The sequence below is a fragment of the Myotis davidii genome, unplaced genomic scaffold, assembly GCF_000327345.1.
Source record: "Myotis davidii unplaced genomic scaffold, ASM32734v1 scaffold453, whole genome shotgun sequence".
In the NCBI taxonomy this organism is placed as follows: Eukaryota; Metazoa; Chordata; class Mammalia; order Chiroptera; family Vespertilionidae; genus Myotis; species Myotis davidii.
In genome coordinates, this window is record NW_006285234.1 from 2,197,066 (window position 1) to 2,213,933 (window position 16,868).

Sequence of the window (16,868 nt, forward strand, 5' to 3'; positions counted from 1 at the left end):
ATGAACTTGTAAGTAGGAGTTCATGGTGGGAGTGGAAGGAGAACATTCTAAGCCTTTGGTACCTGTAGAGAAAGGGATGGAGCTGGGATTTATTCTGTGTCCACAGGGTGATGGGCAGCCCACCCCCCCAGAATATAAACAGTTGTAAATGCCAAAAAGGTGGTGGTGGTGGTATGTGTGCAACAACACGAGGGAAAATCTTCAATCAAGGGCTACACAGGTAAGTCCAAGCAACTCTGCTTACTACACACATACCCACTGACTTGTCCATCCGCCCAGTCAACCCCGGCCACTTAGTGAACACCGCCTCTCTCTAAGATCCTCTGCGAGGTGCTATGTAATTTTTAAAAATAAACTTCTACTCATTATCTCAATAAATAAAATGTGCCTTGGCCTTTATTTTGGCCAGTTGACAAATGACAAGTCAAAGAGAAAAAAGGGGGAAAGCCAGGCCCACAATCTCAATGGTCAACAAAACTGACACACCTGGAGAGGCAAAAGCCACACTCCTTTCCCAGCGTGACCGAACCAAGAGTAATTGTGCCCACGCCACTAGATTAAAGACGGCACACGCTATGAAATGTGACCGAGGTTTCACTCTGCACCCAATGATTTTTTAATATATTTTTATTGGTTTTAGAGAGAGAAACATCAACTGGTTGCCTCCTGCAGGTCCCCCATTGGGGATCAAGCCTACAACCCAGACATGTGCTCCAACCAGGGATCAAACCGGCGACCTTTTGGTACACTCAACTAACTGAGCCACATGGGCCAGGGATGCTCCCAATGTTTTGAAATCAGACATTCTTTCTCATCTGCAGGCAAAGATGCTCTTTTAGAGCCGTGCTCTGAAGACTTTCAAAGCCGCAGTTGGCTTTAGAACCAACCAGAAGCACACTGGAGATCTCCCTCTGATGTGTCCTAGCTGAGAACACACGGAGGGCCACCCCTCCCCACGTCGCCCTCTGCAAGGCACCCAGCAGCCAGCACCAAGGAGGGGACAAGGGCAGGGCTGACAGAATGCATGGATGATCCCCACAGTGTATTCACACACCCCAGTACACTCCTTGGGTTCCCCCTCTTTCCTTTCTAACACACACTGACCCCAACAGCACTGCTGGAAAGAGGTGCTAGTGATGGTAGGAATCCTCACTCCATCTGCCCAAGACATTAACGGGGCATGACAAAGAGCACAGTTCAAGTGAGATATAAGTCACATGCCATAAAGTCCTAAAGTGTACAATTCAGTGGTGTGCAGTATATTCACAAAGATGTGCATCTATCAGCACTATTTCCAGAACATTTTCGTTCTCCCCCAAACTCTTACCCATTAGCTGTCATTCCCCATTTCCCCCTCCTTTTTATGGCCGAATAATATTCCATTGTATGGATAAACCATATTTTATCCAGTCATCAGCTGGTGGACCATTTGGTTGTTTCTACTTTGGGGCTATTAAGAACGATACTGCTTTCAATATGCACATATAAGGTTTTGTGTGAATATGTTTTCATTTTTCTTGGTTATATACCCGAGAGGAATTTCTGGATCACATAGTCACCCTCTCTGTGCAAACTTTTGAGGAACTGCTAGACTTCTTCACAGTGGCTGCACCATTTTACATCCCCATCAGCCATGTATGAGAGTTCCCATTTCTCCACATTTCTTGCCAACACTTGTTATTATCTATTTTTGATTATAGCCCTCCTAGTGGATGGGAAGTGGTATTTCATTCTGGGTTTGATTTGCATTTCTTTAATGATTAATGATATTGAACATCTTTTCTTGTGCTTATTGGCTATTTGTATATCTTTTTTGGAGAAATGTCTATTCAAATCCTTGACTTTTGTTTTTTTTGATCCTCACCAGAGATTTTTTCCATTGTTTTTTTTTTGAGAGAGTGGAGGGGGGAGGGGGAAATGGAGAGACAGAGAGAGAAAAAGAGATGAGAGAGACACATTGATTGGTTACCTCCCACACATGCCCTAACCGGGGGCCAGAGATTGAGTCTGCAGCTGATGTATGTGCCCTTGACCAGGAATGAAACCCAAGACCCTCCAATCTGAGGGCTGATGCTCTAACCACTGAGCAACTGGCCTATTTTTAAACTGGGTTACTTATCTTTTCATTGCTGTTGTAAGAATTATCTGTATGTCAGATACAAGTCTCTTATCAGATATATGACTTGCAAATGCTTTCTCCAATTCTTCGGTTGTCTTCACTTTCTTGATGATGTCTTTTCAAGCACAATTTTTGAAACTTTGATGAATTCCAATTTATCTGTTTCTTTGTTTGTTTGTGCTTTTGGTGTTGTATCTAAGAAACTGCTATTTAATCCAAGGTCAGAGAGATTTATGATACGGTTTCTTGTAAAATTTTTTTCTTAAGCTTTTACATTTAGGTCTCTGGCCCATTAAAATTTTTTTTTATATTGTATGAAGGAGTCCAAGTTAATATCTTTTTGCATGTGGATGGATATCCAGTTGTCCCATATTTAAAAAGTTTTTGTAGATGCTTTTATTTTTTGTATTTTAATTTTTTCAGCTTTATCGAGATGAAACTGACATATAACACTGTGTAAGTTTGCCGTGTAGCTGTTAATTTGATACACTTATATATTGCAAAATGCTTACAACTATAGCATTAGCTAACACTCCCACCACTTCACATAATTACCATTCTTTTTTGTGGTGAGAACATTTAAGATCTACTCTTAGCAACTTTCAAGTGTATAACACGGTATTATTAACTATAATCACCACACTGTATGTTAGGTGCTCAGAACTTATTCAGCTTCAACTGGAGTCTGGCACTCAGGGAGGACGCGGGAGGAGGCAGAGGGCTGACGGAGGACCTGGGCCATCACTGTGGCTTCTCTGGCCATCATGGCTTCCTCCCCAGACCAGGGACAGGATGGCCACACATCGGCGTGAAACAGGCACGATGTGGGGACTGGGAATGGAGCTTCGCTGTGCGAGGGATACAGCTCCCAGGAGGATCAGCCCAAAGCACAAACAGGAACCACCCACAGCACTGGGCGCGAGCCCCAGAGGGGCTGCAGGGGAGACTTCATTAGGTGCCATGGCCAGGCAGCAGCAGTGCAACCTTCTCCCAGTAGCTATCTTTTTGCTGAACTCAGGCTTCCCTCACATCTTCGCCCGGTGCTTCTGGGCACGTGGTGGAAACTGGAGATGGCAGCTGTGAATTACTTTGGAAGGATTTCTTATCAGAAGTCACACCTTCGGACTACTGTTCTCTCTCCTCAGAACCACCTAGATCCGCGGTTGGCAAACTGCCGCTCGCAAGCCACATGCGGCTCTTTGGCCCCTTGATGTGGCTCTTCCACAAAATACCACGTGCGCGCATGCACGTACAGTGCGACTGAAACTTCGTGGCCCACGCGCAGAGGTTGGTATTTTGTGGAAGAGCCACACTCAAGGGCCCAGAGAACCGCATGTGGCTCGTGAGCCGCAGTTTGCTGACCACAGACCGAGACAGCTCCGATGCCCCGGGTAGGGCCGAGGGAGAAGCCCAGTTCAAGTGTGGGCTTCGCTGAGCTTGTCTGCAGTGTGTTGTTCTGGGTTCCTGCCCGGAACGGCCTGGCCCGGGAGATCCTGGGTGACTCTGGGATGGCAAACAGTCTCTGCTCCCTGGCCCAGCGGGGCTGTTTGCAGAATCAAGTGTCACATTCTTACAGATCGTGTTACCCCAGGCCCAGCTGGAGTTGATCTCTGAGGAGGTGGCTGTAGGTACAGCTGTTGGGGCAGCCCAGCTGCCTCTGAGCCCCTCCTCCTGTCCCCACACTGAGGCTATGAATTGGGCTGCCCGGTGGTGGCCTGGCTTGGAGGGTAGGCCGCCCTCACGCTCACTGGAGGTGGGTGTGACAAGCTCACTGGGTGCTTGTTTGTGATGTCCCTGTCCCCTTCTTGCTCCTGGATGTGCACTCCCATCCCACCCCATTTCTAGGCCTAGTGCCATTTAGGCTCCCAAGCATTCCAGAGGACAAAGGGACCGACACAGACAAAAGCCATGAAGAAATCCTCCCCAACTGGGCCACAGTCTCCATTCCCCGGGGGCAGGGTGTCTTGGGCAGAGGGGCCCGCTGTTCTGGCCTCCCAGGGGCAGTGGAAAGCATTGGGCATGGTATTCAGGAGCTCAGCTTGGGAGTCCATCAGACCTGAGTTCAGGTCAGATGTTCACTCTTCCACTGACTGTGCAACCATGGCCAAGTCAAAGCCTCAGTTTCCTCATCTGTAGAGTGGGGGCAATAAGAACCCCTATTAAATGAGACAAAACACGTAATGTCCTGGGCCTGGAGCCTGCCACATGGTCCAAAAAGTAGGGGCAGCTATTCGCAAACATGCCATAACCCGGATACTGAACATTCTTCCCGCTGAGTCTCAGGGCGAATGACTGAGGGCTGGAGGAGAGTCCGCAGTGTCTCTGAGTGGGGAGACTTCAGAACTGGGAGGTAGGGAGGCTGCAAGGAGGAGAGGGGCTCACCTGTAACCCTAATCACACTCAGGGAGGGAGACCTGCTACCTCGTGCTGATAAGCTGCAAGCTGACCACAGATGGCAGGAGAGAAAGCATGGGGCTGCTCTGGCCACATTCCCAGGCCTCCTAAACCACAGCTCCCCAAGGGCCAACTCCCTAAGTCCAGGCTGCAGGATGGCCCTGGGGCTGCGGCCCTTGGTGGGAGGTGGGGGCAGAGCCCTATCACCAAGAAGCCGGCAGGGACTCGCCTTCTCACAGTGCAGTGGTTGCCAGGAGAGCCTGTGGGGCTCAGCCTCCCACCACTCAGACTACAAAGCGCAGGGCCGCCACCTTCCCTCCTTCCCTGAGCCTTGGCTGGCGGGAGGCCAGAGTGTGGGGGAGCTTTGGGGGAGCCGTCTGGGCCTGGCCTGCTTGGGCCTCCAGCTCCGGGATGGGGCCTGTTGCCTTTCAGGCTCCCACATGCCAGAGGGACTCTGGTCAGGGCCACTGCCCTCGAGGGCAGAAGCCTCTACAGGAGAGAGCAGGAGCCCCTAAAGCGCAGGAGATCCCATCCCAACTGCAGACATGTCTGGGCAGGCAGGCCTGGGGGTGTGGATGGGGAACACCTTCTGGGTGGGCTGGTCAAAGCCGGGCCCGTAGTCGTCGCAGTGCTCCATGGGGCGGGGTGTGGGCCTCATCTCCCAGCCTCAGCCTCCCACTGGCCCAGTGGCCACTTTCCCCACCTCCCTGGCTCTCAGGCCCTGTTGGCTGGAGGTGGAGCTAAGAGCATCGCAGGCAGGGCTGCAGGCACAGGAGGAGGAGATGGGGTGGAAGAAAACAGACCCACTCCAGGCTCCCACAGGGCATGGCAGGCCTCTCTCCTCTGAACTCAGGCCTGCCCGCTGCAGCCCCTATGGGAGCTCCCAGCGCCTCCCTCTAGGCCACTTCCCCATTTCTGGCTCTTGCCCTCCGCACACTCTCCCCTGCGCTGAGGCTCTGCTGAGGACGAAGAGGCTTTTACTCGGGTGACGTGGACGGCGCCGTCTTCCGGGCCCAGAGGTGACGAGCAGCTGTCTGGCTAGGGCGCAGGAAGAGGGGAAAGAGAACAACCTGCCCACGGGTCTTAGGAGCGAGGTGCCCTTCGGGGGGCTGTGGGGTTTCATTCCCTGATCCTGCCGAAGACGAGGCCTGCAGCCAAACGCCGCTCGCCCGGCCTTTCTGGTTGGAGCGGCAGGCTCTGGCAGGAAGCGCACGTGACCGCCGCTGGCCCAGGGGCAGACAGATGCTGTCGGGAGCGCTCGGCACACAAAACCAGGCCGGTGGGGTGGGCGGCCAGGGAGCCAGCCCCGCAGATGTTGCTAAGTGAAACCTGATGTGGCGACATGAGAATCTGCACAACGGCTCACAAACAACCTTCCCTGGGATGTTTTGGATTGAGTTTTGTGGCCATGACGTGAAGGAGCCTCACATGTCGGGATAAAAATAGCTCTGGCCTCAATACACAACGCGAGTTACAGTTCAACAAAACCAGATGGGAAAACATTAGCCGCCCAGCCCAGGCCCAGCAGGGTCCTGCTTCACTCCCACACTCCTGTCTCTCTCCCCCTGGCCCCTCCAGTGGGAATGGATCCCCTGCCCTGAGAAGGCGGGGAAGGGCCAGGGGACCCAGAGGAGACCCAGGTCCTGTCGCTAACTGGCAGGGCAGTCGCAGGAAGTGACACCTTCTCCAGGGTGGCGGTTCCTGTCTGTGAGCCTCACAGGGAGCAGGAGCTTAACGGTTCCTGGCACAGGAAGTGCTCGGAGGAGGGGGCTGTGGGATTGGGAGGCTGGTTTGGAATCAAGGGGGTCAAGTGGGGAGGGGCTGGCTTCCCTGGGAGAGAGGGAGGCCAAGGGCTCTGGTGAAACAGGGTCTCGGGGGTTGTGGAGCCTGCGGAATCCGGGGGGCGAGCCCGGCTGAGGTCAGGAGCCTTCTGCCCCGGGCAACCACCCAAATCCAGGAGGTTTCCAGCTGCGTGGTTCAGAGCGAGAGATAAGCTAATGGGCCCCAGCGGGGTCCGAGAGGAACCAGAAGCCGATATGGCAGTGGAGAGGGCTGACCAGGGGAAAGCTGCAGGGCTGTCGGAGCAAGCAGCTGGGGACACGGGTGGTGCTGGAGAGAAGGAAGGGGGAAGGGCCCTCAGACTGTCAACAGCAATGGGCCTGGGTAGGAGGGGGCCGGGCTCTCCATCTGGTGGCCAGTAAAGGCCTGGGCAGTGGTGCTAGGTGAGCCTCAGACCCAGCTCTGGTGCCCCCGTTATAACGGCTCTGATGCGGGGTTCACAGGTGAGTACCACAGACCCCTGCGGGCTGAGCTGGCGCTTCTCTAACTGTGGGGGGCACACAAGGCACCTGTGATCCTGACAAAATGCGATTCTGAGTCTGGGGTGGGCCCAAGTGTGCCCATTGCTGATGACCCTCCAGGCGACGCAGAGGCTGCACAGCCTGCACCTTGAGAAACCAGGGTCTAAGAGGTCATGGCCAGGAGGGAAACAGATGTGGCCCCAGCACCCATGCACAGAGCGACGGGTGGGAGGGCAGGGGCGGGAGGGTCTGGCCCCGGTTCTCCTGAAAGCCCCACAGAGGAGAGCACCTGAGCTCCCATAATAAGGACCGAAGCAGAGGTGGCACTCACACGTATCTTAGCGTCTTCCACGCAAGAGCGCACAGAGCCCCCAACTACCCATTGCCCAAGTAACGGAGGAGAGGAGGTGGCACTGAGGCAGGACACTTGCCCCAGGTCGCAGGGCAGGTAGGGCACAGATGGACTGTGAGCCTAGGTCTTCCCAACCCCTGTGCCTGAACACAGCGTGTGGGAAGAAGGGCTTGTAAGGCCCTTGGGGGCTGGGACCTGGTCTGGTGTGGCTGCAGGAGATGGAGGAAACCAAGAGGTCACCTGAGGCCAGAATGGGGTCCCTGAAGTCACTGCGAAGAGGGCCACCCCCAAGAACTGTCAGATTGAGGGGTATCGTGACCCCAAACCCACAGGAGACCGCCGGCCTGGCTACTACTGCTCGGCTCCTCCCTCGGGCGGTGGAAGAGTCCAGTGCTGGGCAAGGCTGGGGCTCAAGGGGGCTCCTGGGCCGAGTGTGGGGTGAAGAGAGCAGGCCCTCAGGCTAGGCCCTGGGTCAGCACCCCTGTCTGCCGCAGTGAGGTCTGAGCTAGCTCACCTCGGGGTACAGGAGCCGGCACGTGGGGAGCGCTCAGACAGCGCCTGGTCCTCACGGGAGCTCCACATATTACAGTCACAGTTGTTATTGGGAAAAACGCCCAGGGATCGCTTTCTAGGTTTTTTCTAGAACTTCTTTCTGCTTTTGGCCACACCAGCCTGGGCTTATAAGGAACAAAACTGAATCAGAACATTCCATTTTTGTCCATGTTCGTAGAGCTGGGGTCATACTCCACCTTGGACCAGAGAGCCCTGATGTAAGCAGTTTTATCCCACCAAGAATGGGCCCGTGGCCAGGGGGAAGGACAGGGAAAACTGGGTTTTCAGGGTAAACATCAGTTCTGGGTTGACCTCTGGCCCCGATTGCCACACTGCTGCTGTGTTTGGCAGGCGGCTCCCTCCGCAGCTGGGATGTCCAAGCCCCAAGCCGGCCAAGCATGTCTCTAACAGGAGAACGGTCCCAGAGCCGCCAGCTCCTGCTGCACCTTCTGTGCAGGCTCAGGGTCAGGCCCTGGGTTGGCTTGAGGGGGCTCAGCATCTCCTCTTCCCGGAGCCTGCACAGCCTCGGCTAACGTCCCCCGGAGCAGAGACAGGTAGAGAAGGCACAGAAGTTGCCAAGTCACAGGAGACCAAGGTGGTGTTGTTTCATGTCACCCAATCAGTCCAGGGAGACAGGGAAACAGTGTCCCTCCACTGGCTCCCTCCTGACTGCGCCCGAGGAGGCCTCTTCCCAGCCGGGGCATCTGCAAAGGTCAGGAATGAAGGGGGCGTGCGAGAAGCGACACCATGGCCTCAGCCCCCACAGCTCCGCACGGGAGGGAGGTGTTTACACTGGGACGGGCGGGAGGAAAATCCCACGTGGGCAGCTCTGCCTTGAGGCCTGGGGACCGCTGCTGCACATTTAGGCCAACACAGCGCCACCCAGGCGTGGGATGGGCCCCGCTTCCCCACCACTGCGCTCCATCTGCACCATTTGAGTTTCTGGACCCAACACACAGGCGGGACATTCAATTCCCCAGGAACACCACTGACTTCATCTTTGCTAGGTTCCCTGCCTCCTTGGCTTTCCTTTATGGGGTGGGATGATCTACCCTAAAGGGACGTAGCACTGCAGTCTGCGAGTTCTCAGAGGTGTGCCCTGGAGAGCCAGAGGAAAACAGAATCCAAACAGGACAGGGTCTGGCCTTGGGTCCACTGTCCCCGTGCTCAGCCAGATGGAAGCAGAATGACCCCCTTGCTCGCGTGCCTTAAAAGCACCACCACAAAGAGCAGCCTGCAGAGGGACGAGTGCTTTCCGACCCAACAGCCGCCCGCAACAAGGGCCTGCCGCGCACCCTCCCTAAGGTGGCTGCGGCCCGGCTCTGGCTTCCCATGCTCTTCTATTACTGCTGTGAACTTGACCTTTTAAAATCACGGACCCATTTGAAAATCTCGTGCCAGCTGTGGACGCACATGCAGGGGTGGTCCCCCCTCCTAGAGTCTCAGGCTGAGAGCGTGTGGCCCTCGGTGCTGTGACCCCTCGAAGCAAGAAGCACTGTTGGCTGCAGCACTTCCTGGGTGTTCTTCCCAGGATGGAATTCTTCCCGTCCCGCACACTTGGTTAGTCTATGCATCCGGGTGAGCCCTGGCTGAGGTGAGCCGGTCCTACAGCCTTGCTGAGACTACTGCCTGAGACTCGTCAGTGGCTGACCCATCTTGGTGGGGACAGGAGCGGGGGTTGAGCGCTTTGCCATCCAAGTGCCCCAGCCGTTGTTCCCTAGCGGCTGGAAGGGCTTGCTCTCACAGGGCCTCTTCTGCAGTTCTCTGGGTCAGGCCCTATGGCTCCAGAGTGACCTGGGCCACTCACAGCCATTTTTCTGGCCCATCCCTCCACCAGCAAGCAAGCATTTCAGTCATGATGAGCTCCGTGAGCAGACCCTGGGGTTCAGGCCGGGGTGCAGGGCTCCGGCGGCACTTCTCTGTGCCAGGGAGGAAGAGAAAAGCCACCTGTAGGTGGAGCACAGTCGTGGGAGGTCAAGGTGTCCATCCTGCCTGGGGCTGTGCTGCCTCAGCTTTTCGCTTCTCCCACTAGGGAGAGCGGATGCTCCGACAAGGGGGGTGAGGCTGGCCTGGTCCCTGCGGCGCTTTCTCCTGGTGGTCAGGTATCACTGCCACCCTGTCCCTGCCCCCCAGGCCCACCCTCTCCAAGGAGGAGCCTGCTGCTCCTCGCCCTCTCATGGAGGGCCCTACCCTCACACTCTGTGGCATTCAAAGTGAAACACATTTCCAGTGGCACTCAATAGATGAAAGGTTAATTTGGGTATCCACCTAATTTTTTAATAACAATAGATTCTGGACTGATTGACATTTTATTTTTCTGACAATTCAAGTCCTGGAGACTTCAAGTTGACCCTCAAGTGTTGACTTGGGGACACAGGATGAAGAGCAGAGTCCTAGGCTGTGGGATAGAGGGTGGGAACCTCAGCACGGGTCCCGAGTCAGGATGTGGGTGCCCCCCTGACTATGGCCTCTGACTGCCCAGAGGAAACCCGCTCGCTGGCAAGGAAACCCCTGCATCCTGGGGAAACAAGAAGCAAGTTGGGCTACCATAGCCCCTCACTCCTTCCTTACTTTAGCAGGAATAGCTGGGACTTGGGACCAGCTGCAGGCGGAGCGTGTGCAGCGGTGGCGGCCTAGAGCCTGGGGTCCTATGGACACTCTGCTGCAAGGGCAGGGGTGGGGCTTGATGCCGTGTCACCGGGACCCTTTCATGCACAACCTCTGTGATGACCTCACAGCCCGGCGCAGGCAGGCCTGCAGGTGCTCTAGGTGTCCTCGGGCCCAGCCTGGTGGGGCTGCAGGAGGGGAGCTGCTGCTGATGGGCCCCAAATGTATTTGACACTTGGCTTCTACATCAGAGGGACTGTCTAGGACAGTGATGGTGAACCTATGACACACGTGTCAGAGGTGACACACGAACTCATTTTTTTGGTTCATTTTTCTTTGTTAAATGGTATTTAAATATATAAAATAAATATCAAAAATATAAGTCTTTGTTTTACTATGGTTGCAAATATCAAAAAATTTCTATATGTGACACGGCACCAGAGTTAAGTTAGGGTTTTTCAAAATGCTGACACGCTGAGCTCAAAAGGTTCGCCATCACTGATCTAGGACCTGGTGCCTGGTGGCAAGAGCCACTCAGGGGACAGAGACACCCAGGCAAACACCCAAGGCCCCTGGGTGCTTTCCCACTGACTCGCACCCCTGGGCAGGTTCCAGGACGGTGTCGCTGGAGGGAACTGTGTCTGCCTGGGAGGGAGGTGCTGGGAGTAGCCTGGCCTGGGAGAAGGGCCACCTGATGTCTGGAAGGAGCTCCGAGGGGGAGCACCAGGAACGCCACGCCACCTTCATGGCCAAGCACTCCCGGAAACATGCTGTTTGAATTATACTGTCTCTTGCCTGGGCTGCCTGCCATGTTGAGAGCTATTTTTAGCCTCTCAGTGAGGAAGGAAATGGCTGCCTAGTCTCCCACCTGTGAGCCCCGACTCCAAAGCCCCTTGATTCCTGACCAGGGAGACGCCACCCCAGGGAGAGGTGATCGGCTGACTCAGATGGTTTTACATTAAGCCAATGGCTCAACGGGTAAAAGGTGCAGGAAGGTGAGGAAAAGGGACTAAGCGTCTCTTACGGGGGCTGGAGTGTGAGCCAGGAGGCGGCAGCATGGCCAGGTCCACCTGCCTCCTGGACAATGGCCGTCACTGACCCTCACACCCTGGCAGAACTCCAAGGCTCGAGAGAGACAGCCCCGAGGATGGCCCCAGTCCAGGAGGAGACCGAGCACCAGTGTTCCTAGTGTCCCCAAGGCTGGAAGCATCAGGGGAAGACTTACTGGGAGTGGTCAGCAGGCCGGCCCTGCCAGGGGTGGACACCTGAAGTTTGGAGTAGCTGGCCTGGAGGTCAGGGCCGTCGAGGGGGCCTGGGTCCTCTGTCTGGCCTGCAGGGGAGGAAGCGATTTCTGCCAACACCTCCAGATCCTTCAGGATAACCTGGGGAGAAAAGCAGAGGATGAGGGACAAGGACCTCCACAGGCAGCTGTGGCTGGAGACAGAGCCTCCTCTAGGAGGCGGAGAGGGGTCTGCAGAGGGCAACAGGCTGGTGAGGGTGGCCAAGACTATGGCTGTAACGATGCCCAAAATGTTCTACAAAGGCCTGAACTGAAGGGAACACAGGCAGTGGACAGGAGCGACTGGAGGGAGGAAGCTGGAATCTGAGGCCTGGAAGTCAGCCTTCCCATGACCACTCCTCTCTGGTCCCTGGCGTGGGGACGAGAGGGGACCCCAGGGGATGCGGGACTCAGGCACCAGGGCAGCCTGTGCAATACACATCTCAGGGCTCCTGGGCTGTCTGTGCCCAACGATGACCCAGCAATGCCCTCACAGCCACACTCCTGGGGGTGGCAGCCATGGCCCAGCCCAGCATCAGGTCACAGGACAAATCCTTCTGCAGAGGCGACACCAGGCCCTGGCAGATCCCAGAGGACCCTGCATGTTTGGGGTGTGACTCTGGGCTCCAGGACGGAAGACTTCCTAACGTGTTCAGTTCTCGCTGCCTCTGCAGCGCTCATACACAGAAGCTAGTGGAGCAAGGCCCCTGAACCTGACCCTGCCTGCCAAGCTCTTCCAAGGAAGGCACAGAGGTGAGTGTAGAGAACAGTCCCCACTGTGCGCTCAAGTCAGGGCCGTGTCACATAGTCCCCCGGGGCTGCCCTACAATCCAGAGATCTCTGGACCAGTGGAAACGACACAGAGCTCTGGGCGGGCCCGGGTACCGCGGGCGGCCATGCCAGCGGGGGATGTGGTGACTAGAGTCAAGGTCAAGCTGCTGTAGGCTCTCCGTGGGATGATGGAAACGTTCACATGTTAGACTGTGGTGCTGGCGATACAACCTTATCAAATACTAAATAAAAAAATACTAGGTAAGTGAAACCACTGAATCCTGTATTTTAAAAGGGAGAATTTTATCTCAAAAGAAAAAAAAAGCCACGAGCCTCTCCAAGTTTGAAAGCAGCTCCTGTCTCACAGCAACTAATGTGCCAGCACCCCATCCTCCCCTGCCCCTGCTGTCACTTTTCCTGGGGTCCTCTCTGCAGCTTGGCCGTGCAGCTGAGCCCCGTACCTGCTGGCCCATTCTGGCCCCCAGTGTTCTCCCAGCAGCCTGGCCGTGCAGTTGAGCCCCGTACCTGCTGGCCCATTCTGGCCCCCAGTGTTCTCCTAGCAGCCTGGTGTGTTCGGCACAAAACCTCCCTGAGAGACAGTAACTTCACTCCCTGCCCTGCCGCACGCCAGCCTCACCAGGTGGGACCTGGCATCCCAGCTGTCCCTCCCCTGTGTGCTGTGCTGGGTGCTGGGGCTGCAGGTGAGTCAGACCCGTCCCAGCCCAGGGCCTGCAGGCAGCCTGGACCCCTGCCCTCCTGCACATTTGGACGTCTGACTGTGGGGCTTGCAGAGAACGCTCCTGCGCTGGCTGAGAAGTGTGGCTGCTAAGCAGTCCGGACGGATGGCAGGAGCAAGGGCTGCCTGGTGCCCAGGCCAAGAGCCAGGGTAGGATTAGGTCCAGAAGCAGCAAGGCCCAGGCCTCTGCTGCCACTGAGGGAGGCTCCCAGGGGGCTTTCTGCTCCAACAGCGGCAGGAAGGACGCACAGGGTGAGATGTGGGAACAGACAGCAGAGCAGTGAGCGCGGTGCCGGGCAACAGAGCAGCCCGAGCCCCACCTCGCAGGACGTGCACTCAGACGCTCGACTGTCCAAGCAAGTCGCTGTCAACGTCAGGGAGGCGAAAGGAGACCAGGGAGTCCGCGTCGGGGAGTGACTTGTCCAAAATCAAACAGTGAGGCAAGGGGCAGGCCAACTGTGCCTCAAAGAGTGAAACACAGGGTTACTCCCAACGGGGCTGAAAACATGTCCACACACAAGCTTCCACAGGAATGCTCATGGAGCAGCACCCATCACAGCCGGAAAGCGGAAACCACCCAAACGTCCCTCGACTGATACCCCGATATCCACGCAGGGAATGCTATCTGGCGATATTAAGGAATGAAGTTCTGATACACCCCCAACACGGATGAACCTCAAAAACTTCTGCTGAGTGAGAGAAGCCAGATGTGCAAGTCACATCCTGTAGATGACTCCATGTATGTGAAACGTCCAGAACAGGCGAATCCAGAGACAGAGAGATCAGACGTTGCCAGAGGCCGGAGGAGGGAGACACAGGGAGTGACTGCTAATGGGTACAGGGTTCCTTTTTGGGGTGGTGAACATGTTCTAGAATTAGATAGTGGTGATGGTTGCACAACCCCGTTGGCAAAGTATACTCATGCAGTGTACAATGCTGGGCTGCATACTTTAAAAGGGTGATTTTATGGTATGTGGATTCTATCTCCAAAAACACCCCAAGTCAAAATCCCAAATAGACACCCTGATTCCCAATCCAGTGGTACTTGTTGAGCAATCTGCTCTTGCTGTGCCCATGTATTGAGGGGGGAACCCTCACTGACCCCCATGATCTCACACCTGGTTCAGACTCACAGGAGGGCCGAGAGGGTCGAGGGGCAACCTCTGTGTCCTTATATTTCCTGGCACCTGCCAGCCCCACTGCACACCCCTCATGCCACTCACTCCTCAGAGCCACAGGCCCCGCCTCTCAGGCCAGCGGTGCAGGTGCACAGGGCACTCAGCCTCCAGGCAGCAAACTCGGGCCGTCAAATGCAGCAAGTGAGAAAGTCCTGGTGTCGGGATGGGGCTGGGACAGCGGGGCACACATGAGGGCTGCAGACCTCACTTCCCCACCAGGGGATCTGCATTGTGTATCTCTGTACCACCTCCTTCTGCCCCACTGGGGAGTGCAGCCAGCAACGCTGCATATTTTACACTGTGAATTCTCTTATTTTAGGAAGTTTAACACCAAATGGCAAATGAATGCAAATTACACTTCAATTGCACAATTAAAGCCGGAAATGTTATCTACAGGTTCCTGCAGTAATCCCAGCCACTCCCTTGTGCTTACATATCAAAAAATTTATCTCTGGTCCCCAGACAGCCCAGCTTGGGGCCACACCACGTGTAGTGGTGTGACTGACACACACACACACACACACACACACACACACACACACACTGCCCTTTCAGTCCCCCAGCCTCCTACAGGCAAGGAGGGGAAGGAGCTGTCAAACAGAGGGCAAGGAATGCCTTGAGGAGGGGAGCTGGGTGCCACTCTGGGGCTGCAGGGTGGCTCTCTGACAGCCAGGATCACTGGCCCTCCCCCAGCTGACTGGCAAACCCCACTCAGCCCAGGGGCTGAACTTGATGCTTCAGACCCACACTCCTGAGGCCGAGCCTAAGGCCAAGGCTCTGCCTCAGCAGCCAGGAGGCCCCTAGGGAGGAAGGCCTTGGGAGGCGATGCCAACAGGGGCCCTGGGACTGGGCAACAGAGGGACAACCCTCCAGCAGGATGTGGCTTTGAGTCCGTGTGTCCAGCCAGGGATTTGGTGCTCCACCCCCTGTGGACCCCACAGGAAGCTCTAGGACAAGGACAGGGTGACCCTCAGCAGCCATGCTTCCGAGGCACCTGCTTACGGCTTGGGAGAAAGGCCCTGGGCTATCGACGGCTGCTTGGCCTCCAGAAACCAAGCTGGCCCTCCTTCCCGAGCAGCGGCTGGGCCCATGCCTGCCTGGCCTGTAATCCTGGCTCCGAGAACGGGAAAGGCTCAAGCAGGAGGAAGCCACGCCAATTAGTATGCGCTACACAGCTTTTTGCAAAATGAATATAAAACACTTGTGCTTTCTTTTTGTGTGAGAGAAAGAAGTGGGGTGGGGGAGGGGGAAGAGGGAGGGAGGAAGGTTACAAGAAAGCAATATTCTGCAGGAACAGGACTGCCTGCCATTACCATGGCAACAGGCGGGGGCCGGGGGCTGGGGAAGGCACATCAGCTGGTCCCTCATCCTGGAGTGGAGCGAAAGGGTCAGTGGCAACTGGGTGTGCAAAACATCTGACAAAGCAACTCTGAGGGGAAGGCCGCGGGGGAGGTGGTGAGGGGTTCATACCCGCTAGGGCTTGGGGAGCAAAAACGAGGGAGCCAGGGCATTCCCGGAAAAGCCTTTCCTCGTCGGAGGTGACCTGACGCCAGCAAAGGGCATCTTTCAGTGAGAGAGGGGTCATCCGGATGGGGCCCCGGCAGGCTGTCACCTGCGTGTCCAGCACGCCAGGGACAGTCTCTGGGACGGTGGCTGTTTCCTTTCCTTCTCTTAATGGTCCCCCCAGGCACCCCCTGTCCCAGCACCTCGGCCACAGACCAGCCCTGGAAAGCGCCTCACGGTAGGAGGTCCCTTCTCTGTCCCCTAGGTGCTGCCTACTCCTTCACTGTGTAGGACCGGCTGGAGACCAGAGTGTGCACGGCCAGGTTCCTCGGCTGGGAGGCCCATCCTCGCCTCCCACGAGGTCTCCTGACCATGAAGCCCCAGGATGAGGCATCGGCAGATGCTGGATAAACACCTGCTGACCTGCAGTGCCAGGCAGGAGATGGAAGATGTTCTGCCAAGGGGATGGTCGGAGAGGCCGCCCACTTCACGCTACTCATCTCTAAGAAACTTCTGTCAAAAGTTTGGCTATGCCACTGGCCAGCTGATACGTCCCAGATGTCCCCTGGCTCAGCCTTCCAGCCCCATGAGGAGCAAAGGAAATCCCCAAGCCGGGCCCTCTCCGTCCCGGCCAGGAGGAAGCTGCGACAGTGCTTCCAAGGGACACACTAGACTAGGTGCTGGCAGGAGAGGGGAGTTCAGGCTAAACTGATGCTTCTTCCCAGAGCAGTGGGCGCAGAGCCTGAGATCTGGGTCAGGCCGGGCCGCTCCTGAATCTTGGAAGCGGAGCCGGGAGTAAGGGCAGAGGCACGGAAGCTGTGGGGCCTCTAATTCCTTCCTCTCTCTCTCTCTCCTTTTTCATTTTTAATAAACTGAAATCCTTCCCTAGTTCTGTGCCATATATGCAAAAGGCCTGCACCTAAATCTTACTGCTAAGTTCTACTAACAGTAGGTAACAGTGTGGGTTCTGGCAGCTTTAACATTCCAGCCGCCACCCCGGAGGGTAGAGAAGAGAAAGGCAGGCCTGGGGCAAGACAACTTGGAGCTGGTTTCCTGCCCCCCAACTCCCCTTCCCTC

The 16,868-nt window shown here is 56.0% G+C and overlaps 1 protein-coding gene across 1 annotated transcript in view; it reads right to left on the bottom strand.

The window, feature by feature from the left end:
- The window catches only part of LOC102772352 (protein VAC14 homolog), a 73,298-nt gene that overhangs the window by 14,383 nt on the left and 42,047 nt on the right, over nucleotides 1-16,868 (bottom strand). The window contains exons 13-14 of the mRNA XM_015558787.1: nucleotides 11,550-11,706; nucleotides 7-62 (exon numbers count right to left, since the gene is read on the bottom strand). Coding sequence (XP_015414273.1) covers nucleotides 7-62; nucleotides 11,550-11,706 — 213 coding nt within the window. The remainder of the gene's footprint in view (nucleotides 1-6; nucleotides 63-11,549; nucleotides 11,707-16,868) is intronic.